This window comes from Oncorhynchus mykiss, chromosome 28 (assembly GCF_057628025.1).
Source record: "Oncorhynchus mykiss isolate SJ-2025 chromosome 28, ASM5762802v1, whole genome shotgun sequence".
Taxonomy (NCBI): Eukaryota; Metazoa; Chordata; class Actinopteri; order Salmoniformes; family Salmonidae; genus Oncorhynchus; species Oncorhynchus mykiss.
The window spans coordinates 41,759,599-41,786,602 of NC_143049.1; the positions used below are offsets into that span (position 1 = coordinate 41,759,599).

Sequence of the window (27,004 nt, forward strand, 5' to 3'; positions counted from 1 at the left end):
TACAGGATGGCAACAACAGCTGCCCGAGTTACACCAGGAACGCACAATCCCTCCATCAGTGCTCAGACTGTCCACAATAGGCTGAGAGAGGCTGGACTGAGGGATTGTAGGCCTGTTGTAAGGCAGGTCCTCACCAGACATCACCGGCAACAACTTCACCTATGGGCACAAACCCACCGTCGCTGGACCAGACAGGACTGTCAAAAAGTGCTCTTCACTGACGAGTCGCGGTTTTGTCTCACCAGGGGTGATGGTCGAATTCGCGTTTATCGTTGAAGGAATGAGCATTACACCGAGGCCTGTACTCTGGAGCGGGATTGATTTGGGCGGTGGAGGGTCCATCATGGTCTGGGGCGGTGTGTCACAGCGTCATCGGACTGAGCTTGTTGTCATTGCAGGCAATCTCAACGCTGTGCGTTACAGGGAAGACATCCTCCTCCCTCATGTGGTACCCTTCCTGCAGGCTCATCCTGACATGACCCTCCAGTATGACAGCGCCACCAGCCATACTGCTTGTTCTGTGCGTGATTTCCTGCAAGACAGGAATGTCAGTGTTCATCCATGGCCAGCAAAGAGCCCAGATCTCTATCCCATTGAGCACGTCTGAGACCCGTTGGATCGGAGGGTTAGGCCTAGGCCATTCCCCCCAGAAATGTCCGGGAACTTGCAGGTGACTTGGTGGAAGAGTGGGGTAACATCTCACAGCAAGAACTGGCAAATCTGGTGCAGTCCATGAGGAGATGCACTGCAGTACTTAATGCAGCTGGTGGCCACACCAGATACTGACTGTTACTTTTGATTTTGACCCCCCCTTTCTTCAGGGACACATTATTCCATTTCTGTTAGTCACATGTCTGTGGAACTTGTTCAGTTTATGTCTCAGTTGTTGAATCTTATGTTCATACAAATATTTACTGTTTGCTGAAAAATAAAACGCAGTTGACAGTGAGAGGACATTTATTTTTTTTTGCTGCTGAGTTTGTTGTTTATCTCTGCTGTGGTTTGTTTATTTATTTGTTTAATCGGGATCCCCATTAGCAGCAGCTACTCTTCCTGGGGGAAGACACACACAAAAGAGCATGACAAATAACAATACACTGATACACTGATAGACAAGGATCACGCACATTAAAAGTCCAACCATATACAAACAATACCACAACACAACAAAATAATGTGTGTTCCCCTCACAGTCCCGCCGTTCCATGAGATGTTGTTGTTTTTTGAAAGGTAATTTTTCTGTTTGCTTGAGCAAATTGGAGATGAAAGGGAGATCCATGCGATCATGCCTCTGTATAATACCGTGAGTTGCCGTGAATTCCTTTTGGACCTTTGGGGAACTGGTGAAGAGACCTCTGGTGGCATGTCTTGTTAGGGTATGTTGTATGGATGTATGAACTATATTGATTAAGCAGATCGGGAATTTTAAATCACAGTAATATTTCTCATAAAAACTAGAAGAGAAGCAATTGATCTCTCGTCAACCCTCAACCAGGAAAGACTGGCATGTCGTTGATGTCAGTTCTGTGTGTGTAGTTAAAGGGCGAGGTGTGCCGCTCTGCTCTGAGCCAGCTGCAGCGTTGTTAGGTCTTTCATTACTGCACCTGACCACATTACCAGACAGTAATCAAGATGGGTCAAGGCCAGAGTCTGAACAACTAGTACAGATGATCTTTGTGTCAAAAAACGCAGGACATACTTTAAAAACAGACATACCTCTCCCCCATCTTCACAACAACTTTGTCAATAGGACTTGATTCATGATAATTGACCATCCAGTGTTACTCCTAGGAGTTCAACTTCTTCCCCAGTTGAGGTTTAGATCTTAGAGAAGGTTGTGAACCAAATACAATGCTTTTAGTTTTAGATGTATTGAAGACCAGCTTATTATGAATCAAATCAGATGTTATTGGTCACAGACACATATTTATCAGATGTTATTGGTCCATGTTTATCAGATGTTATTGATCCATATTTATCAGATGTTATTGGTCCATATTTAACAGATGTTATTGGTCACAGACACATATTTATCAGATGTTATTGGTCCATATTTAACAGATGTTATTGATCACAGACACATATTTATCAGATGTTATTGGTCCATATTTATCAGATGTTATTGGTCCATGTTTATCAGATGTTATTGATCCATATTTATCAGATGTTATTGGTCCATATTTAACAGATGTTATTGGTCACAGACACATATTTATCAGATGTTATTGGTCCATATTTATCAGATGTTATTGATCCATATTTATCAGATGTTATTGGTCCATATTTATCAGATGTTATTGGTCCATATTTATCAGATGTTATTGGTCACAGAGACATGTTTATCAGATGTTATTGGTCCATATTTAACAGATGTTATTGGTCCATATTTAACAGATGTTATTGGTCACAGACACATATTTATCAGATGTTATTGGTCCATATTTATCAGATGTTATTGATCCATATTTATCAGATGTTATTGGTCCATATTTATCAGATGTTATTGGTCACAGACACATATTTATCAGATGTTATTGGTCCATATTTATCAGATGTTATTGGTCCATATTTATCAGATGTTATTGGTCCATATTTATCAGATGTTATTGATCCATATTTATCAGATGTTATTGATCCATATTTAACATATGTTATTGGTCACAGACACATGTTTATCAGATGTTATTGGTCCATATTTATCAGATGTTATTGGTCCATATTTAACAGATGTTATTGGTCCATATTTAACAGATGTTATTGGTCCATATTTAACAGATGTTATTGGTCCATATTTATCAGGTGTTATTGGTCACAGACACATGTTTATCAGATGTTATTGGTCCATATTTATCAGATGTTATTGGTCCATATTTATCAGATGTTATTGGTCCATATTTATCAGATGTTATTGGTCCATATTTATCAGATGTTATTGGTCCATATTTATCAGATGTTATTGGTCCATATTTAACAGATGTTATTGATCCATGTTTATCAGATGTTATTGGTCACAGACACATATTTATCAGATGTTATTGGTCCATATTTATCAGATGTTATTGGTCCATATTTAACAGATGTTATTGATCCATGTTTATCAGATGTTATTGGTCACAGACACATATTTATCAGATGTTATTGGTCCATATTTAACAGATGTTATTGGTCACAGACACATATTTATCAGATGTTATTGTGGGGTGTAGTGAAATGCTTGTGTTCCTAGCTCCAACAGTGCAGTAATGTCTAACAATTCACAACAACACATAGGATATACTGTGGTGTGTTATAGGACATGTACCAGGATGTACCAGGATATACTGTGGTGTGTTGTAGGACATGTACCAGGTTATACTGTGATGTGTTGTAGGACATGTACCAGGTTATACTGTGGTGTGTTGTAGGACATGTACCAGGTTATACTGTGGTGTGTTATAGGACATGTACCAGGTTATACTGTGGTGTGTTGTAGGACATGTACCGGGTTATACTGTGGTGTGTTGTAGGACATGTACCAGGTTATACTGTGGTGTGTTGTAGGACATGTACCAGGTTATACTGTGGTGTGTTGTAGGACATGTACCAGGTTATACTGTGGTGTGTTGTAGGACATGTACGAGGTTATACTGTGGTGTGTTGTAGGACATGTACCAGGATATACTGTGGTGTGTTGTAGGACATGTACCAGGTTATACTGTGGTGTGTTGTAGGACATGTACCAGGTTATACTGTGGTGTGTTGTAAGACATGTACCAGGTTATACTGTGGTGTGTTGTAGGACATGTACCAGGTTATACTGTGGTGTGTTGTAGGACATGTACCAGGTTATACTGTGGTGTGTTGTAGGACATGTACCAGGTTATACTGTGGTGTGTTGTAGGACATGTACCAGGTTATACTGTGGTGTGTTGTAGGACATGTACCAGTATATACTGTGGTGTGTTGTAGGACATGTACCAGGTTATACTGGGGTGTGTTGTAGGACATGTACCAGTATGTACCAGGTTATACTGTGGTGTGTTATAGGACATGTACCAGGATGTACCAGGTTATACTGTGGTGTTTTGTATGACATGTACCAGGTTATACTGTGGTGTGTTGTAGGACATGTACCAGGTTATACTGTGGTGTGTTGTAGGACATGTACCAGGTTATACTGTGGTGTGTTATAGGACATGTACCAGGTTATACTGTGGTGTGTTGTAGGACATGTACCAGGATATACTGTGGTGTGTTATAGGACATGTACCAGGTTATATTGTGGTGTGTTGTAGGACATGTACCAGGTTATACTGTGGTGTGTTGTAGGACATGTACCAGGTTATACTGTGGTGTGTTGTAGGACATGTACCAGGTTATACTGTGGTGTGTTGTAGGACATGTACCAGGATGTACCAGGTTATACTGTGGTGTGTTGTAGGACATGTACCAGGATGTACCAGGATATACTGTGGTGTGTTGTAGGACATGTACCAGGTTATACTGTGGTGTGTTGTAGGACATGTACCGGGTTATACTGTGGTGTGTTGTAGGACATGTACCAGGTTATACTGTGGTGTGTTGTAGGACATGTACCGGGTTATACTGGGGTGTGTTGTAGGACATGTACCAGGTTATACTGTGGTGTGTTGTAGGACATGTACCAGGTTATACTGTGGTGTGTTATAGGACATGTACCAGGTTATACTGTGGTGTGTTATAGGACATGTACCAGGTTATACTGTGGTGTGTTGTAGGACATGTACCAGGTTGTGTGTGCAGAGTGTGATGTGTTCATCCTTGTGCTAAATGCCAACAGGGCTTTGGGAACTGTTTGTGAAGGACGGTTTGTGGTTTAAAGCAGCTCCATTTTCAGATCAGTCTACGCACGCACGCACGCACGCACACACACACACACACACACACACACACACACACACACACGCACACGCACACGCACACACACACACACACGCACACACACAGTATGGCTGATGAGTGATAGCTTAATTTCTCTTTGACTGTGAGACATTGGTCATTCTTCACCGTTCAGCGAGCAAGTAGAATGCACGCATCTAAATCAGGAACGATCCTAATTCACATGAACTCTATTCTACTCCGACACACGGTGAGCTCATCAAGCGGGTTTATATCTAGCCTGAGGAAATAACACGTTATAGCCAAATAGTTACTATGTTCGCCTCCTTGTATTTTTTTGTATTTCCCATAATGAGCCGTGCTGAAGTAGTACTATAATATAAATTGGTGACTGTAGCTAGTCAAAAAAAATAAACAGGGTAGCCTAGTGGTTAGAGCGTTGGACTAGTAACCGAAAGGTCAAAACATAACAGATGGAAACAGATAACATGACCGGCTACAGGAGTCAGGTTTCCACTCGGCGAGAGAAAACGCCTCCTGCAAAAATGATTGCATGTCTCTTCACTGGCCAACGTGCCTTTAGTACCGTAGCTGGGAAGGCAACGTTCAGATACTGTGCGCAGAGACAGGAAATAGTATTATTTGGATCGTTGAACTCCACTGTACTTGAACAGACTTTGTGCTCATCCAAAGTGCACTTTAACCTTTGAGTGTATCAACAGAGGGGAAATCCGTTGTGCCCTACCTGTGTCTGGTGCTGCAGGCGTTCAGGGGAGGGGAGTTGGGTTGTGGGGTCAGGCTCGGGGCCGTCTACCTGAGGTAGCTGGGTAAACGACCTGTCCCTGTCCTCTCTCTCCGTCTCTCCCTCTCCGTGCTCCAAGATCAGCTCTGGAATACCCTCCATCTTCTCATGGTGGGACAGACAGGACACGGAATAACAAGGTTATTAAACACAACTACAGACACGGAATAACAAGGTTATTATACACAACTACAGACACGGAATAACAAGGTTATTATACAACTACAGACACGGAATAACAAGGTTATTATACACAACTACAGACACGGAATAACAAGGTTATTAAACACAACTACAGACACGGAATAACAAGGTTATTATACACAACTACACACACGGAATAACAAGGTTATTAAACACAACTACAGACACAGAATAACAATGTTATTATACACAACTACAGACACGGAATAACAAGGTTATTATACACAACTACAGACACGGAATAACAAGGTTATTAAACACAACTACAGACACGGAATAACAAGGTTATTAAACACAGCTACAGACACGGAATAACAAGGTTATTAAACACAGCTACAGACACGGAATAACAAGGTTAGTAAACAACTACAGACATGGAATAACAAGGTTAGTAAACAACTACAGACACGGAATAACAAGGTTATTAAACACAACTACAGACACGGAATAACAAGGTTAGTATACACAACTACACACACGGAATAACAAGGTTATTAAACACAACTACAGACACGGAATAACAAGGTTATTATACACAACTACAGACACGGAATAACAAGGTTATTATACACAACTACAGACACGGAATAACAAGGTTATTAAACACAACTACAGACACGGAATAACAAGGTTATTAAACACAGCTACAGACACGGAATAACAAGGTTATTAAACACAGCTACAGACACGGAATAACAAGGTTAGTAAACAACTACAGACACGGAATAACAAGGTTAGTAAACAACTACAGACACGGAATAACAAGGTTATTAAACACAACTACAGACACGGAATAACAAGGTTATTAAACAACTACAGACATGGAATAACAAGGTTATTAAACACAACTACAGACACGGAATAACAAGGTTATTAAACACAGCTACAGACACGGAATAGCAAGGTTATTAAACACAGCTACAGACACGGAATAACAAGGTTATTAAACACAACTACAGACACGGAATAACAAGGTTATTAAACACAACTACAGACACGGAATAACAAGGTTATTAAACACAGCTACAGACATGGAATAACAAGGTTATTAAACACAACTACAGACACGGAATAACAAGGTTATTAAACACAGCTACAGACATGGAATAACAAGGTTATTAAACACAGCTACAGACACGGAATAACAAGGTTATTAAACACAGCTACAGACACGGAATAACAAGGTTATTATACACAACTACAGACACGGAATAACAAGGTTATTAAACACAGCTACAGACACGGAATAACAAGGTTATTAAACACAACTACAGACACGGAATAACAAGGTTATTAAACACAACTACAGACACAGAATAACAATGTTATTATACACAACTACAGACACGAAATAACAAGGTTATTAAACACAACTACAAAGCAGGAAGAGGAGCAGTAAATGAACTGAACTAACAAACCAACCAACAAACTGAGTCAGTCAATCAATCACTCAGTTGACCAATCAAATGACGCGATCCTGCGCTGATGATTGATTGAGTTTTTTGAGCTAGATGTCAACCCTCCTCCTGGAGAACTATTGGGAATGCAGGCTTTTGCGCCAGCCTGTTATACACTGTTTGGTCACCGTGTTCTAACCAAAGGTACTCAGCTCAATCCTCCTAAGTGATCGACTGCCTTTTGGTTTGTTCCTTAGGAGCCCTCTTGAGCAGGCACGTGAACAGATAGGGCTCAACCAGGACTGGAGCTCCTGAGCAGGAACGTGGACAGATAAGACTCAACCAGGAGCTCCTGAGCAGGCACGTGGACAGATAAGACTCAACCAGGACTGGAGCTCCTGAGCCTCTACCTCTAGCCAGTCATCTCACCTCTGAGTGTGCTGTCTCCTCCCCTGTCTCTGTCCTCTTCTCCAGCCTCCAGACTAAACTACTTGGGGTTCAGCCTCTACCTCTAGCCAGTCATCTCACCTCTGAGTGTGCTGTCTCCTCCCCTGTCTCTGTCCTCTTCTCCAGCCTCCAAACTAAACTACCTGGGGTTCAGCCTCTACCTCTAGCCAGTCATCTCACCTCTGAGTGTGCCGTCTCCTCCCCTGTCTCTGTCCTCTGTCCTATTCCCCAGCCTCCAGACTAAACTACCTGGGGTTCAGCCTCTACCTCTAGCCAGTCATCTCACCTCTGCGTGTGCGGTCTCCTCCCCTGCCTCTGTCCTCTTCCCCAGCCTCCAGTGCATAAGGATCCAGCGTAGCTTCATATAGAAGATGATGGTGTTGTGTCTGAACAACCGGACCTCCTGCTGCAGTAGGGTTCTTTCCTGGACCCAGGGAGCCTCGTGGGCCTGCAGGCCAGTAAGATCCAGACCCCCCCTGGGCCTCACACCCTGCGGATCCAGCCGCCTCCGCTCCTCATCCTGGTGGGAGATAGGGAGGGAGTGGAGGTTGGGAGGGAGGGAAGGGGTGATAAGAGGAAGAGAGGAGGAGGGGTGGTGGTGATATGTGGGGTAGGGAGATAGGGAGGGGAACATTTTGTTATTCTCCAGTATTTCCTCATTGTTGTGGGTAGGGAGGTGGAAAGGGGGGGGGGGTTAAGGTCAGGAGTTTTCCCCACATGACCCCTAGTTGAAAACTACTGTATATCTAGGTCCCAGAGTTTTTCATCGATCCTGGAGAGTTCCATGACCATGTGACCTAACCAGGAAAAATTCTGAGCCCTGAAGAAAGTATTTAACCAGGCCCCAGAGCCTTGAAGTATGTAGCCTACACGCCCATACGTATTTATTATTTACAGTATGTACACTCCCCTATGTATATTATTTACAGTACATACACTCCCATACATATTTATTATTTACAGTACATACACTCCCATACATATTTATTCTTTACAGTATGTACACTCCCCTATGTATATTATTTACAGTACATACACTCCCATAAATATTTATTATTTACAGTATATACACTCCCCTATGTATATTATTTACAGTACATACACTCCCATACATATTTATTATTTACAGTATGTACACTCCCCTATGTATATTATTTACAGTACATACACTCCCATACATATTTATTATTTACAGTATGTACACTCCCATACATATGTATTATTTACAGTACATACACTCCCCTATGTATATTATTTACAGTATGTACACTCCCATACATATTTATTATTTACAGTATGTACACTCCCATACATATTTATTATTTACAGTACATACACTCCCATACATATCTATTCTTTACAGTATGTACACTCCCATACATATTTATTATTTACAGTATGTACACTCCCCTATGTATATTATTTACAGTACATACACTCCCATACATATTTATTATTTACAGTATGTACACTCCCATACATATTTATTCTTTACAGTACATACACTCCCATACATATTTATTATTTACAGTACATACACTCCCATAAATATTTATTCTTTACAGTATGTACACTCCCATACATATTTATTATTTACAGTACATACACTCCCATAAATATTTATTCTTTACAGTATGTACACTCCCATACATATTTATTATGTACAGTATGTACACTCCCATACATATTTATTCTTTACAGTATGTACACTCCCCTATGTATATTATTTACAGTACATACACTCCCATAAATATTTATTATTTACAGTATATACACTCCCCTATGTATATTATTTACAGTACATACACTCCCATACATATTTATTATTTACAGTATGTACACTCCCATACATATTTATTATTTACAGTATGTACACTCCCATACATATTTATTCTTTACAGTATGTACACTCCCATACATATTTATTATTTACAGTACATACACTCCCATACATATTTATTATTTACAGTATGTACACTCCCATACATATTTATTATTTACAGTATGTACACTCCCCTATGTATATTATTTACAGTACATACACTCCCATACATATTTATTATTTACAGTACATACACTCCCATAAATATCTATTCTTTACAGTATGTACACTCCCATACATATTTATTATTTACAGTACATACACTCCCATACATATTTATTATTTACAGTATGTACACTCCCATACATATTTATTATTTACAGTATGTACACTCCCATACATATTTATTATTTACAGTATGTACACTCCCCTATGTATATTATTTACAGTATATACACTCCCATACATATTTATTATTTACAGTACATACACTCCCATAAATATATATTCTTTACAGTATGTACACTCCCCTATGTATATTATTTACAGTACATACACTCCCATACATATTTATTATTTACAGTATGTACACTCCCATACATATGTATTATTTACAGTATGTACACTCCCATACATATTTATTATTTACAGTATGTACACTCCCCTATGTATATTATTTACAGTATATACACTCCCATACATATTTATTATTTATAGTACATACACTCCCATAAATATCTATTATTTACAGTATATACACTCCCCTATGTATATTATTTACAGTACATACACTCCCATACATATTTATTATTTACAGTATGTACACTCCCATACATATTTATTATTTACAGTATGTACACTCCCATTCATATTTATTATTTACAGTATGTACCATCCCATACATATTTATTATTTACAGTATGTACACTCCCCTATGTATATTATTTACAGTACATACACTCCCAAAAATATTTATTCTTTACAGTATGTACACTCCCATAAATATTTATTATTTACAGTATGTACACTCCCCTATGTATATTATTTACAGTACATACACTCCCAGACATATTTATTATTTACAGTATGTACACTCCCATACATATTTATTATTTACAGTATGTACACTCCCATACATATTTATTATTTACAGTATGTACACTCCCCTATGTATATTATTTACAGTATATACACTCCCATACATATTTATTATTTACAGTACATACACTCCCATAAATATTTATTATTTACAGTATGTACACTCCCCTATGTATATTATTTACAGTACATACACTCCCATACATATTTATTATTTACAGTATGTACACTCCCATACATATTTATTATTTACAGTATGTACACTCCCCTATGTATATTATCTACAGTACATACACTCCCATAAATATTTATTATTTACAGTATGTACACTCCCCTATGTATATTATTTACAGTACATACACTCCCATACATATTTATTATTTACAGTATGTACACTCCCATACATATTTATTATTTACAGTATGTACACTCCCATACATATTTATTATTTACAGTATGTACACTCCCCTATGTATATTATTTACAGTACATACACTCCCATACATATTTATTATTTACAGTATGTACACTCCCATACATATTTATTATTTACAGTATGTACACTCCCATACATATTTATTATTTACAGTATGTACACTCCCCTATGTATATTATTTACAGTATATACACTCCCATACATATTTATTATTTACAGTACATACACTCCCATAAATATATATTCTTTACAGTATGTACACTCCCCTATGTATATTATTTACAGTACATACACTCCCATAAATATTTATTATTTACAGTATGTACACTCCCCTATGTATATTATTTACAGTACATACACTCCCATACATATTTATTATTTACAGTATGTACACTCCCATACATATTTATTATTTACAGTATGTACACTCCCATACATATTTATTATTTACAGTATGTACACTCCCCTATGTATATTATTTACAGTATATACACTCCCATACATATTTATTATTTACAGTACATACACTCCCATAAATATCTATTATTTACAGTATATACACTCCCCTATGTATATTATTTACAGTACATACACTCCGATACATATTTATTATTTACAGTATGTACACTCCCATACATATTTATTATTTACAGTATGTACACTCCCATACATATTTATTATTTACAGTATGTACACTCCCTATGTATATTATTTACAGTATATACACTCCCCTATGTATATTATTTACAGTATATACACTCCCCTATGTATATTATTTACAGTATATACACTCCCATACATATTTATTATTTAAAGTATGTACACTCCCACACATATTTATTATTTACAGTATGTACACTCCCCTATGTATATTATTTACAGTATATACACTCCCATACATATGCATTATTTACAGTACATACACTCCCATACATATTTATTATTTACAGTATGTACACTCCCCTATGTATATTATTTACAGTACATAAACTCCCATACATATTTATTATTTACAGTACATACACTCCCATACATATTTATTATTTACAGTATGTACACTCCCATACATATTTATTATTTACAGTATGTACACTCCCCTATGTATATTATTTACAGTACATACACTCCCATACATATTTATTATTTACAGTACATACACTCCCATACATATTTATTCTTTACAGTATGTACACTCCCATACATATTTATTCTTTACAGTACATACACTCCCATACATATTTATTCTTTACAGTACATACACTCCCATTCATATTTATTATTTACAGTATGTACCATCCCATACATATTTATTATTTACAGTATGTACACTCCCCTATGTATATTATTTACAGTACATACACTCCCATACATATTTATTATTTACTGTACATACACTCCCATTCATATTTATTATTTACAGTATGTACCATCCGATACATATTTATTATTTACAGTATGTACACTCCCCTATGTATATTATTTACAGTACATACACTCCCCTATGTATATTATTTACAGTACATACACTCCCATACATATTTATTATTTACAGTACACACACTCCCATACATATTTATTAATTACAGTATGTACACTCCCATACATATTTATTATTTACAGTCTCTAACCCAATAGACTGTAGAGTACAGTACATAACCCTAGTGCCGTCTCTAACCCAATAGACTGTATAGTACAGTACATAACCCTAGTGACGTCTCTAACCCAATAGACAGTAGAGTACATAACACTAGTGACGTCTCTAACCCAATAGACTGTAGAGTACAGTACATAACCCTAGTGACATCTCTAACCCAATAGACTGTACAGTACATAACCCTAGTGACGTCTCTAACCCAAGACTGTAGAGTACATAACACTAGTGACGTCACTAACCCAATAGACTGTACAGTACATAACCCTAGTGACATCTCTAACCCAATAGACAGTAGAGTACATAACACTAGTGACGTCTCTAACCCAATAGACTGTAGAGTACAGTACATAACCCTAGTGACATCTCTAACCCAATAGACTGTAGAGTACATAACCGTAGTGACGTCTCTAACTCAATAGACTGTAGAGTACAGTACATAACCCTAGTGAAGTCTCTAACCCAATAGACTGTAGAGTACAGTACATAACCCTAGTGACGTCTCTAACCCAATAGACTGTAGAGTACATAACCCTAGTGACGTCTCTAACCCAATAGACTGTAGAGTACATAACCCTAGTGACGTCTCTAACCCAATAGACTGTAGAGTACAGTACATAACCCTAGTGACGTCTCTAACCCAATAGACTGTACAGTACATAACCCTAGTGACGTCTGTGACCCAATAGACTGTAGAGTACAGTACTCTCTAACCCAATAGACTGTATAGTACAGTAAATGTCATCACAAAACCATGACAGAATTATCTACGTACCTACAGGAAAACCAATTCATTTAAGTTTCTACTCTCAGACTGACTGATGTGAAGCAGATATGAGCTATAATATATTACACTGGGACTGTGTTCTAATGGGACTGTGTTCTGTGTTCTAATGGGACTGTGTTCTGTGTTCTAATGGGACTGTGTTCTGTGTTCTAATGGGACTGTGTTCTGTGTTCTAATGGGACTGTGTTCTGTGTTCTAATGGGACTGTGTTCTGTGTTCTAATGGGACTGTGTTCTAATGGGACTGTGTTCTCCCCCTGCCCTCCCCTCTCTCTCTCCCCCCTTCCCCTCCTCTCTCTCTCATACCCTCATGCCCTCCTCTCTCTCTCCCACCCTGCCCTCCTCTCTCTCTCTCTCTCCCCCCTGCCCTCCTCTCTCTCTCTCCCCCTGCCCTCCTCTCTCTCTCTCTCCCCCTCCCCCTGCCCTCCTCTCTCCCCCCCCTGCCCTCCTCTCTCTCTCTCCCTGCCCTCCTCTCTCTCCCCCCCTGCCCTCCCCTCTCTCTCATACCCCCCTGCCCTCCTCTCTCTCTCCCCCTGCCCTCCCCTCTCTCTCTCCCCCCCTGCCCTCCTCTCTCTCTCTCCCCCCTGCCCTCCTCTCTCTCTCTCTCCCCCCTTCCCTCTCTCTCTCTCCCCCCTGCCCTCTCTCTCTCTCCCCCCTGCCCTCCTCTCTCTCTCTCTCCCCCCTGCCCTCCTCTCTCTCTCTCTCCCCCCTGCCCTCCTCTCTCTCTCTCCCCCCTGCCCTCCTCTCTCTCTCCCCTGCCCTCCTCTCTCTCTCTCCCCCTGCCCTCCTCTCTCTCTCTCCCCCTGCCCTCCTCTCTCTCTCCCCCCTGCCCTCCTCTCTCTCTCCCCCTGCCCTCCTCTCTCTCTCTCCCCCATGCCCTCCTCTCTCTCTCTCTCTCCCTCTGTCCTCCTCTCTCTCCCCCCCTGCCCTCCTCTCTCTCTCTCCCCCTGCCCTCCTCTCTCTCCCCCCCTGCCCTCCTCTCTCTCTCATACCCCCTGCCCTCCTCTCTCTCTCTCCCCCTGCCCTCCCCTCTCTCTCTCCCCCCCTGCCCTCCTCTCTCTCTCTCATACCCCCATGCCCTCCTCTCTCTCCCCCCTGCCCTCCTCTCTCTCCCCCCTGCTCTCCTCTCTCTCTCTCTCCCCCTGCCTTCGTCTCTCTCTCCCCCTCCCCCTGCCCTCCTCTCTCTCCCCCTGCCCTCCTCTCTCTCTCTCCCCCTGCCCTCCTCTCTCTCCCCCCCTGCCCTCCCCTCTCTCTCATACCCCCTGCCCTCCTCTCTCTCTCCCCCCCCTGCCCTCCCCTCTCTCTCTCCCCCCCTGCCCTCCTCTCTCTCTCATACCCCCATGCCCTCCTCTCTCTCTCCCCCCTGCCCTCCTCTCTCTCTCTCTCCCCCTGCCCTCCTCTCTCTCTCACCCCTGCCCTCCTCTCTCTCTCCCCCCTGCCCTCCTCTCTCTCTCCCCCCTGCCCTCCTCTCTCTCTCTCCCCCCTGCCCTCCTCTCTCTCTCCCCCCTGCCCTCCTCTCTCTCTCTCCCCCCTGCCCTCCTCTCTCTCTCCCCCTGCCCTCCTCTCTCTCTCTCCCCCATGCCCTCCTCTCTCTCTCTCTCTCCACCTGTCCTCCTCTCTCTCCCCCCCTGCCCTCCTCTCTCTCTCTCCCCCTGCCCTCCTCTCTCTCCCCCCCTGCCCTCATCTCTCTCTCATACCCCCCTGCCCTCCTCTCTCTCTCTCCCCCTGCCCTCCTCTCTCTCTCCCCCCTGCCCTCCTCTCTCTCTCCCCCTGCCCTCCTCTCTCTCTCTCCCCCATGCCCTCCTCTCTCTCTCCCTCTGTCCTCCTCTCTCTCCCCCCCTGCCCTCCTCTCTCTCTCTCCCCCTGCCCTCCTCTCTCTCCCCCCTGCCCTCCTCTCTCTCTCATACCCCCTGCCCTCCTCTCTCTCTCTCCCCCTGCCCTCCCCTCTCTCTCTCCCCCCCTGCCCTCCTCTCTCTCTCATACCCCCATGCCCTCCTCTCTCTCCCCCCTGCCCTCCTCTCTCTCTCTCCCCTCCTCTCTCTCTCTCTCCCCCTGCCTTCGTCTCTCTCTCCCCCTCCCCCTGCCCTCCTCTCTCTCCCCCCTGCCCTCCTCTCTCTCTCTCCCCCTGCCCTCCTCTCTCTCCCCCCCTGCCCTCCCCTCTCTCATACCCCCTGCCCTCCTCTCTCTCTCCCCCCTGCCCTCCTCTCTCTCTCCCCCTGCCCTCCCCTCTCTCTCTCCCCCCCTGCCCTCCCCTCTCTCTCTCCCCCCCTGCCCTCCTCTCTCTCTCACACCCCCATGCCCTCCTCTCTCTCTCCCCCCTGCCCTCCTCTCTCTCTCTCTCTCCCCTGCCCTCCTCTCTCTCTCCCCCCTGCCCTCCTCTCTCTCTCTCTCCCCCCTGCCCTCCTCTCTCTCTCCCCCCTGCCCTCCTCTCTCTCTCTCTCTCCCCCCTGCCCTCCTCTCTCGCTCACCCCTGCCCTCCTCTCTCTCTCCCCCCTGCCCTCCTCTCTCTCCCCCTGCCATCCTCTCTCTCTCTCCCCCCTGCCCTCCTCTCTCTCTCCCCCCTGCCCTCCTCTCTCTCTCCCCCTGCCCTCCTCTCTCTCTCTCCCCCATGCCCTCCTCTCTCTCTCTCTCTCTCCCCCTGTCCTCCTCTCTCTCCCCCCCTGCCCTCCTCTCTCTCTCTCCCCCTGCCCTCTCTCTCCCCCCCTGCCCTCCTCTCTCTCTCATACCCCCCTGCCCTCCTCTCTCTCTCTCCCCCTGCCCTCCTCTCTCTCTCTCCCCCTTGCCCTCCTCTCTCTCTCACCCCTGCCCTCCTCTCTCTCTCCCCCCTGCCCTCCTCTCTCTCTCCCCCTGCCCTCCTCTCTCTCTCTCCCCCGTGCCCTCCTCTCTCTCTCCCCCCTGCCCTCCTCTCTCTCTCCCCCCTGCCCTCCTCTCTCGCTCCCCCTGCCCTCCTCTCTCTCTCTCTCCCCCATGCCCTCCTCTCTCTCTCTCTCTCTCCCCCTGTCCTCCTCTCTCTCCCCCCCTGCCCTCCTCTCTCTCTCTCCCCCTGCCCTCCTCTCTCTCCCCCCCTGCCCTCATCTCTCTCTCATACCCCCCTGCCCTCCTCTCTCTCTCTCCCCCTGCCCTCCCCTCTCTCTCTCTCCCCCCCTGCCCTCCTCTCTCTCTCATACCCCCATGCCCTCCTCTCTCTCTCCCCCCTGCCCTCCTCTCTCTCTCCCCCCTGCCCTCCTCTCTCTCTCTCCCCATGCCCTCCTCTCTCTCTCTCTCTCCCCCTCCCCCTGCCCTCCTCTCTCTCTCTCCCCCTGCCCTCCTCTCTCTCCCTCCCTGCCCTCCTCTCTCTCCCTCCCTGCCCTCCTCTCTCTCTCCCCCTGCCCTCCCCTCTCTCTCTCCCCACCTGCCCTCCTATCTCTCTCATACCCCCATGCCCTCCTCTCTCTCTCCCCCCTGCCCTCCTCTCTCTCTCTCTCCCCCCTGCCCTCCTCTCTCTCTCTCTCCCCCCTGCCCTCCTCTCTCTCTCTCTCCCCTGCCCTCCTCTCTCTCTCTCTCCCCCCTGCCCTCCTCTCTCTCTCTCTCCCCCCTGCCCTCCTCTCTCTCTCACCCCTGCCCTCCTCTCTCTCTCCCCCCCTGCCCTCCTCTCTCTCTCACCCCTGCCCTCCTCTCTCTCTCCCCTGCCCTCCTCTCTCTCTCCCCCCTGCCCTCCTCTCTCTCTCCCCCTGACCTCCTCTCTCTCTCTCCCCCCTGCCCTCCTCTCTCTCTCCCCCCTGCCCTCCTCTCTCTCTCCCCCCTGCCCTCCTCTCTCTCTCCCCTCTGCCCTCCTCTCTCTCTCTCCCCCATGCCCTCCTCTCTCTCTCTCTCTCCCCCTTTCCTCCTCTCTCTCCCCCTCTGCCCTCCCTCCCCCTGCCCTCCTCTCTCTCCCCCCCTGCCCTCCTCTCTCTCTCATACCCCCCTGCCCTCCTCTCTCTCTCTCCCCTCTCTCTATCCCCCATGCCCTCCTCTCTCTCTCTCTCCCCCTGTCCTCCTCTCTCTCCCCCCTGCCCTCCTCTCTCTCTCTCCCCCTGCCCTCCTCTCTCTCCCCCCCTGCCCTCCTCTCTCTCTCTCCCCCCCCTGCCCTCCTCTCTCTCTCTCCCCCTGCCCTCCCCTCTCTCTCATACCCCCATGCCCTCCTCTCTCTCTCTCTCTCTCTCCCCCCTGCCCTCCTCTCTCTCTCTCTCCCCATGCCCTCCTCTCTCTCTCTCTCCCCCTCCCCCTGCCCTCCTCTCTCTCTCTCCCCCTGCCCTCCTCTCTCTCCCCCCCTGCCCTCCTCTCTCTCTCCCCCCTGCCCTCCTCTCTCTCTCCCCCTGCCCTCCCCTCTCTCTCTCCCCCCCTGCCCTCCCATCTCTCTCATACCCCCATGCCCTCCTCTCTCTCTCCCCCTGCCCTCCTCTCTCTCTCTCTCCCCCCTGCCCTCCTCTCTCTCTCCCCCTGCCCTCCTCTCTCTCTCTCTCCCCCTGCCCTCCTCTCTCTCTCTCTCCCCCTGCCCTCCTCTCTCTCTCTCTCCCCCCTGCCCTCCTCTCTCTCTCTCTCCCCCTGCCCTCCTCTCTCTCTCCCCCCTTCCCTCTCTCTCTCTCCCCCCTGCCCTCCTCTCTCTCTTCCCCCTGCCCTCCTCTCTCTCTCTCTCCCCCCTGCCCTCCTCTCTCTCTCTCCCCCTGCCCTCCTCTCTCTCTCACCCCTGCTCTCCCTCTCTCTCTCCCCCCTGCCCTCCTCTCTCTCTCCCCCCTGCCCTCCTCTCTCTCTCCCCCCTGCCCTCCTCTCTCTCTCCCCCCTGCCCTCCTCTCTCTCCCCCCCCTGCCCTCCTCTCTCTCTCCACCCTGCCCTCCTCTCTCTCTCTCCCCCCTGCCCTCCTCTCTTTCTCCTCAAATGTAAATCACACAGAGCAGTAATCCTACTATACCAAAGCTGTTTTTTCATTCATCCTGTCATTCATTCACTCTCTCCACCTCACAGATTATGCTAGAGGGGAAACTGAAATCCCACCTCCCAACTGTAACAATATATTTAGAAACCACGTCCCTGGTCAGAGTGTTTATCGTTACATAATAGTGTCCAATTTCTCTAGGACAGTATAAGCCATCAGGTCCTCGATGACCTTTTCTGCTCTCGGTGGCTGAGCTAAAGCGTGTTTATCAAACAGAGAATACGTCAACATCTGATGCCGAGTCGAGTAAACAGCAGTCATGTGTCTGTGGCGTTGGAGCATCTATCTGTTTAACAGTACACCATGGTACCGTGTGTGTGTGTGTTATTGGAAGCTAAAGCACCTATCTGATGTACTGTAGCTACATGACACTATGCTGAGTCAGAGATAATATACTCTTGCGTGTGCAGATGAAAGCACAATATGTAATGCGAAAAATAGAATGGTCACTGTGTCAGAGTTTAGAGGGCATCACCTTGGTCCCCCCGCATGTCCAACAACATTCAATACACTGTGTTCTAACATCCCCCCCCCCCCCCCCCCCCCCCAATACAGCACAGTCATAGTCAAATGCATTACAGCAAGAGAATTGGCTAAAATATTTTAGGTCCCTGTCAATTCATGGGCTCCTGAGTGGCGCTGCTTCTCAGTGCTTGACAGTAAAGACATCCTGGTTCGATTCCAGGCTGTGTCACAACCGACCGTGATTGGGAGTCCCCATAGGGCGGCGCACAATTGGCCCAGTGTTGTCCCGGGTTTAGCCGGTGTAGGCCCGTCATTGTAAAATATGAATGTGTTCTAAACTGACTTGCCAAGTTAAAAAAAGGTTTGATAAATAAATACAAAATATAAATATAAACTAACCAGTTCTGTTTAGAAGGGAGTAAGAAGTCCACAGAATGTGTAGAGGTGGTGAATGGTATGAATACAACAGACAACAGAATGTGTAGAGGTGGTGAATGGTATGAAGACAACAGACAACAGAATGTCTAGAGGTGGTGAATGGTATGAAGACAACAGAATGTCTAGAGGTGGTGAATGGTATGAAGACAACAGACAACAGAATGTCTAGAGGTGGTGAATGGTATGAAGACAACAGAATGTCTAGAGGTGGTGAATGGTATGAAGACAACAGAATGTGTAGAGGTGGTGAATGGTACGAAGACAACAGAATGTGTAGAGGTGGTGAATGGTACGAAGACAACAGAATGTCTAGAGGTGGTGAATGGTACGAAGACAACAGAATATCTAGAGGTGGTGAATGGTATGAAGACAACAGAATGTGTAGAGGTGGTGAATGGTATGAAGACAACAGAATGTCTATTGGTGGTGAATGGTATGAAGACAACAGAATGTCTAGAATGTCTTGTCTACAAAGTAGACAAGCTCAGGGCGAGGATCTACTTTCAGAGATACATCAGGGACTGTAACATACTCTGTTTTACGGAATCATGTATTTCTCCGCATATACTGTCCCCTTTAAACATCTGCTATCTGAGCAGCTAACCGATCGCTGCAGCTGTACATAGTCCATCTGTAAATAGCCCACCGAATTAACCTACCTCATCCCCATACTGTTTTTATTTTATTTACTTTTCTGCTCTTTTGCACACCTGTATCTCTACCTGCACATGACCATCTGATCATTTGTCACTCCAGTGTTAATCTGCTAAATTGTAACTATTCGCTCCTGTGGCCTATTTATTGCCGACCTCCTTTTGCCTTTTGCACACACTGTATATAGACTTTCTTTTTTTCTACCGTGTCATTGATTTGTTTATTGTGTTATTGGCTTCTTTATTGTTTACTCCATGTGTAACTCTGTGTTGTTGTCTGTGTCACACTGCTTTGCTTTATCTTGGCCAGGTCGCAGTTGCAAATGAGAACTTGTTCTCAACTAGCCTACCTGGTTAAATAAAAGGTGAAATAAATTTAAATAAATTGACGTATACACTGTCACAGTGAGTGAGTTCCTCAGGAAGTGTATAGTGGATGTTGTTCCCACTGACTATAAAAACCTACCCAAACGTGGATAGTTGGCAGCATTTGAGCACAACTGAAAGTGCGAACCACCACAGTTAACCACTGCAAGGTGACTGGGAATATGCTTGAATATAAACAGTGCAGTTATGCCCTCCATAAGGCAATCAAACAGGCAACATGTCAGTACAGAGACAAAGTGAAGTTGTAATTCAACACGAGACGTAAGTGGCAAAGACTCCAGACAATCACGGATTACAAAGGCAAACCAGCCACGTCCAGGACACTGACGTCTTGCTCCCTGACAAGCTAAACATCTTCTTCGCCCGCTTTGAAGATAACACAGTGCCACCAACGTGGACCGCTACCAAGGACTGAAGGGCTCTCGTTCTCCAAGGCCGACGTGAGTTAAACATTTAAGCGTGCTAACCCTCACAATCCTGCCAGCCCAGAAGGCATCCCTAGCCGCGTCCTCGGAGCAGTGCACAGACCAGATGACTGGAGTGATTACGGACATATTCAATCTCTCCCTACCGCAGTCTGCTGTCCCCATTTGCTTCAAGATGGACACCATTGTTCCTGTACCCAAGAAAACAAAGGTAACTGAACTAAATGACTATCGCCCTGCACTCACTTCTGTCATCATGAAGTGCTTTGAGAGGTTAGTTAAGAATCTTATCACCTCCATCTTACCTGACACTCTAGACCCACTTCAATTTGCATATCGCCCCAATAGATTCATAGGCGATGGAATCAGCATCACACTGCCCTATCCCATCTGGGGAAGAGGAATACCTATGTAAGAATGCTGTTCTTTGACTATAACTTAGCCTTCAACATAGTACCCTCCAAACTCATCATTAAGATCGGGGCCCTGGGTCTGAACCCCACCCTGTGCAACTGGGTCCTGGACTTCCTGACGGACCAACCCCAGGTGGTGAAGGTAGGAAACACAGCCACTACGCTGATCCTCAACACAGGGGCCCCACAAGGGTGTGTGCTCAGCCCCCTCCTGTACTCTCTGTTCACCCATGACTGCGTGGCCACACCTTCCTCCAACTCAATCATGGAGTTTTCAGACGACACAACAGTAGTAAGCCTGATTACCAACAATGACGAGACAGCCTACAGAGAGGAGGCAGAGTGGTGCCAGGAAAATAACCTCTCCCTCAACATCAATAAAATGAAAGAGCTGATTGTGGACTTCAGGAGACAGCAGAGGGAGCACGCCCCTATCCACATCGACGGGACCGCAGAGGAGAAGATCGAAAGCTTCAAGTTCCTCGGTGTACACATCACTGACGATATGAAATGGTCCACCCACACAGACAGTGTGGTGAAGAAGGCGCTACAATGCCTCTTCAACCTCAGGAGGCTGTAGAAATTGGTCTTGGCACCTAAAATCCTCACAAACTTTTACACATGCCCAATTGAGAGCATCCTGCTAGGCTGCATCAGCGCCTGGTACGGCAACTCACAACCACATGGCTCTCCAGTGGGCCCAATGCATTACCGGGGGCAAACTACCTGCCCACCAGGACACCTACAGCATCCAAAGTCACAAATATCATAAAGGATATCAACCACCCGAGCCACTGCCTGTTCACCCCGCTATCATCCAGAAGGCGATGTCAGTACAGGTGCATCAAAGCTGGGACCGAGAGACTAAAAAACAGCTTCTATCTCAAGGCCATCAAACTGTTAAATAGCCATCACTAGCACATTAGAGGCTACTGCCCTATGTACATAGATGTGGAATCACTGGTCATTTTAATAATGGAACACTAGTTGCCTTAATAATGTTTACATACTGTTTTACTCATCTCATATGTATAGACTGTATTCTATTTTAGTAAATGCCACTCCGACATTGATCGTCCTAATATTGATATATTTCTTAATTTTAATTATTTTAGATTTGTGTGCATTGTTGTGAATTGTTAAATATTACAGCACTGTTGGAGGTAGGAACACAAGCATTTCACTACACCCGCAATAACATCTGATAACAAAACATGTTGATTTGTTGAACACTCTAAATAGGTCAGGAGACAGACAGGGAGCCTAAAAATAATTATTTAGGCTATTTTATTTCAAGGCTATAGCCTGCAAAGAAATACAGTGTAAAGCATTGCCATTGCGACACAATAGGCTGGTAGGGACAAAAAAGCGCTCAGCATTTAAACATCATTTTGTTGTATTATGTCTCCGGCCTCTAGGTCACCAGGGTGCTCGTTAGGGCACACACCTGTCACCACCGTTACACCGTCACCTTCGCGTCATCAGACTCCCCGGGACTCCATCACTTCCCTGATTACCTTCCCTATATATATGTCACTCCTTCCCTATATATGTCTCTCCCTTTGGTTCCTTCTCTATATATGTCCCTCCCTTTGGTTCCTTCCCTATATATGTCTCTCCCTTTGGTTCCTTCCCTATATATGTCACTCCCTTTGGTTCCTTCCCTATATATGTCCCTCCCTTTGGTTCCTTCTCTATATATGTCACTCCCTTTGGTTCCTTCCCTATATATGTCTCTCCCTGTGGTTCCTTCCCTATATATATGTCTCTCCCTTTGGTTCCTTCCTTATATATGTCACTCCCTTTGGTTCCTTCTCTATATATGTCACTCCCTTTGGTTCCTTCCCTATATATGTCTCTCCCTGTGGTTCCTTCCCTATATATATGTCTCTTCCTTTGGTTCCTTCCCCAGGCGTTATTGTTTTCTGTTTCAGTTTCATGTCTGTGTGTTGTTCGTGTTTCATATTTTGTATTTAGTTGTGTTTATTTATTAAAACACTCATCATTACAGAATAATGCCTCACCTAAGGAAAGCATCAGGGAGTGTTAAAAAAAAAAAATCTGTGAGAATGACGTCGGGTCCGGGAGCCGCTACAGGCTCTCATGCCTCAGACAGATCGCCAGGCTCTTCTGCCTCCGCCGGTTTGTCAGGCTCTCATGCTTCAGACAGATTGCCAGGCTCCCCTGCTTCCACTGGCTCGTCAGGCTCTCATTCCTAAGCCGGATCGCCAGGCTCCCATCGGCTCGTCAAGCTCCCCTGCCCCAGCCGGCGACAGGTTCCCGCGCATCAGCAGGGGTGACCGGTCCGCTCATGTTCCCCGGGGTCATCCCTTTGGTTGGTGTCCTGCGGCTGGAGCCGAACAAGCCGGGGAGGGGGTACCGTCACATTTGCTCTCTCTCCGGCGCTCTAGGTTGCCATACTCCCGCGTCTCAGCCGGACTGACAGGTTTACCGCGCCTCAGAATTTACCGGTCCGCTCCGGATCCCCGGGATCGTCATTTTGGGTTGGCACCCCCACTTGGGTTGTGCCGTGGGTGAGATCTTTGTGGGCTATACTCGGCCTTGTCTCAGGATGGTAAGTTGGTGGTTGAAGATATCCGTCTAGTGGTGTGGGGGCTGTGCTTTGGCAAAAGTGGGTGGGGTTATACCCTTCCTGTTTGGCCCTGTCCGGGGGTATCATTGGATGTGGCCACAGTGTCTCCTGACCCCTCCTGTCTCAGCCTCCAGTATTTATGCTGCAGTAGTTTATGTGTCGGGGGACTAGGGTCCGTTTGTTATATCTGGAGTACTTCTCCTGTCTTATCTGGTGTCCTGTGTGAATTTAAGTATGCTCTCTCTAATTCTCTCTTTCTTTCTCTCTCTCGGAGGACCTGAGCCCGAGGACCATGCCTCAGGACTACTTGGCATGATGACTCCTTGCTGTCCCCAGTCCACCTGGCCGTGCTGCTGCTCCAGTTTCAACTGTTCTGCCTGTGATTATTATTATTTGACCATGCTGGTCATTTATGAACATTTGAACATCTTGGCCATGTTCTGTTATAATCTCCATCCAGCACAGCCAGAAGAGGACTGGCCACCCCTCAGAGCCTGGTTCCTCTCTACGTTTCTTCCTAGGTTTCGGCCTTTCTAGGGAGTTTTTCCTAGCCAACGTGCTTCTACACCTGCATTGCTTGCTGTTTGGGGTTTTAGGCTGGGTTTCTGTACAGCACTTTGAGATATCAGCTGATGTACGAAGGGCTTTATAAATAAATAAATACATTTGATTTTTGATTTTGATTTTGGTCAGCGTCCTGCGGCCACACGTCAGGGAGGGGGTCACGTGTCACGTTTATTTTTTTATGAAATCAAAAAATCCTTTGCCTTTAAATACATTTTTAGAAACACAGGTTTGGCCAGAGTCTGTGGCTTCAGGCCCTCTCCACGTTTGCAGAGCCATTGGGGATGCCAGGCTAGGCAGGGATGCTAGGCAGGGATTTGTTTTTTTCTCTTTTTTTTCTGTAGGTAGGCCTAAAGGATTTGAGGTAAAATAACTGACATCCTATTGTAGGATTGTAGAAGATAATCGAATGAAAATGAATGAAACTTTTAAGAGATCTGATTTTTGTTTCTGTTTATATGTACTTTTCTACAATGACACACTTAACTAGCGTACCCACCTCGTTTCCTTTCTGTTAGCATGTGCACCTAGTCATGATTTCAGATTCTTTACACTACATCACTGCACCTCCTCTCTTCATCCTTATAAGTCACCTTGATTTAGTGTTTAATACATTTCTTTATGAAAATATTTAGCGAATTTCCATGACAGTAGCTAAAGCAACACACAAGTAGACTACAAATGCATGCTGGGCCGGGCATGCCCTGGGCTCGTGAAGTGAGCCCTACTGGAGCGAAATTGGAGAGGGCGAGAAGGCCGATGCTCCAGCCTTTGGTAAATTCGCCTTTGGGAAACTCGCACCGCACTCCAGTCAAATTGGGCTCCACTCCAGCTCCACTCACATACTCTGGTCTGTCCTTGGTCAGTCAAATTGGGCATGCTCCACTCCAGCTCCACTCACATACTCTGGTCTGTCCTTGGTCAGTCAAATTGGGCATGCTCCACTCCAGCTCCACTCACATACTCTGGTCTGTCCTTGGTCAGTCCTACAGTAGCAAGGTGTGATCAATGGCGCCGGAGAGGATGGCTGCCGTTTCATGGGCTCTTAACCAACCGTGCTATTTTGAACAGACCTTCTGGAAATCAGAGCAGCGATTACTCACCTTGAACTGGACGAAAAATGTTTCTTTAATGAGTCGGACGAGAGGGATTTACTCCAGACATCCAAATAGGCCCTCATCCCCGTCATTCACAGGAGAAAGAGATTGGGGTGCCTGACTTTGTGGCTAATCTGCCCTTTTCATCCATACTACTGGCCAAAGCTGGAAAATAAATTGGAGGAGCCAAATGCACGTATATCCTATCAACAGGACATTATAAACTGTATTATTTTATGTTTCACCGAGTGGAACCACAACATGAGCAATCTGAGCATAATTCTATCCACCTGAGTCCTGCATACAAGCAAAAATTAAAGCAGGAAGCAGCAGTGATCAGTGGTCAGATGAAGCAGATGCTAAGCTACAGAACTGTTTTGCTAGCACAGACTGGATTATGTTCCAGGACACTTCCGATGGCATTGAGGAGTACACCACATCAGTCACTGGCTTCATCAATAAGTGCATTGACGACGTCTTCCCAACAGTGACTGTACGTACATACTCCAACCAGAAGCCATGGACTACAGGCAACATCAGCACTGAGCTAAATAGTAGAGCTACCGCTTTCAAGGAGCTGGACTCTAACCCGGAGGATTATAAGCAATCCGGCTATGCCCTCTGATGAACCATCAAACAGGCAAAGCGTCAATACAGGGCTAAGATTGAATCGTACTACACCAGCTCTGATGCTCGTCGGATGTGGCAGGGCTTGCAAACTATTAGACTACAAAGGGAAGCACAGCCGAGAGCTGCCCAGTGACAGGAGCCTACCAGATGAGCTAAATTACTTCTATGCTCGCTTTGAGGCAAGTAACACTGAAACATGCATGAGAGCACCAGCTGTTCCGGATGACTGTGTGATCATGCTCTCCGCAGCCGATGTGAGTAAGACCTTTAGACAGGTCAACATTCACAAGGCTGCAGGGCAAGACAGATTACCAGGACGTGTACTGCGAGCATGCACTGACCAACTGGCAAGTGTCTTCACTGACATTTCCAACCTCTCCCTGTCTGAGTCTATAATACCAACATGTTTCAAGCAGACCATCATAGTCCCTGTAGCCAGGAACACTAAGGTAACCTTCCTAAATGACTACCGACCCATAGAACTCACATCTGTAGCCATGAGGTGCTTTGAAAGGCTGGTCATGGCTCAAATCACCAATATCCCAGAAACCCTAGACCCACTCCAATGTCAATACAGCCCCAACAGATCCACTGATCATGCAATCTTTATTGCACTCCACACTTCCCTTTCACACCTGGACACAAGGAACACCTATGTGAGAATGCTATTCATTGACTACAGCTCAGCATTCAACACCATAGTGCCCTCAAAGCTCATCACTAAGCTAAGGACCCTGGGACTAAACACCTCCCTCTGCAACTGGATCCTGGACTTCCTCATGGGCCGCCCCAGGTGGAAAGGGTAGGTAACAACACATCTGCCACGCTGATCGTTAACACAGGGGCCCCTCAGGGGTGCGTTCTCAATCCCCTCTGTACTCTGTGTTC

General features: G+C 45.5%; 1 protein-coding gene across 1 annotated transcript in view; it reads right to left on the reverse strand.

Annotated features, from left to right (window-relative positions):
- Positions 1-27,004, reverse strand: part of LOC110508256 (microtubule cross-linking factor 1-like) — a 123,674-nt gene that overhangs the window by 33,472 nt on the left and 63,198 nt on the right. The window contains exons 9-10 of the mRNA XM_090226013.1: positions 7,994-8,227; positions 5,603-5,761 (exon numbers count right to left, since the gene is read on the reverse strand). Of these exons, the coding sequence (XP_090082139.1) occupies positions 5,603-5,761; positions 7,994-8,227 (393 nt within the window). The remainder of the gene's footprint in view (positions 1-5,602; positions 5,762-7,993; positions 8,228-27,004) is intronic.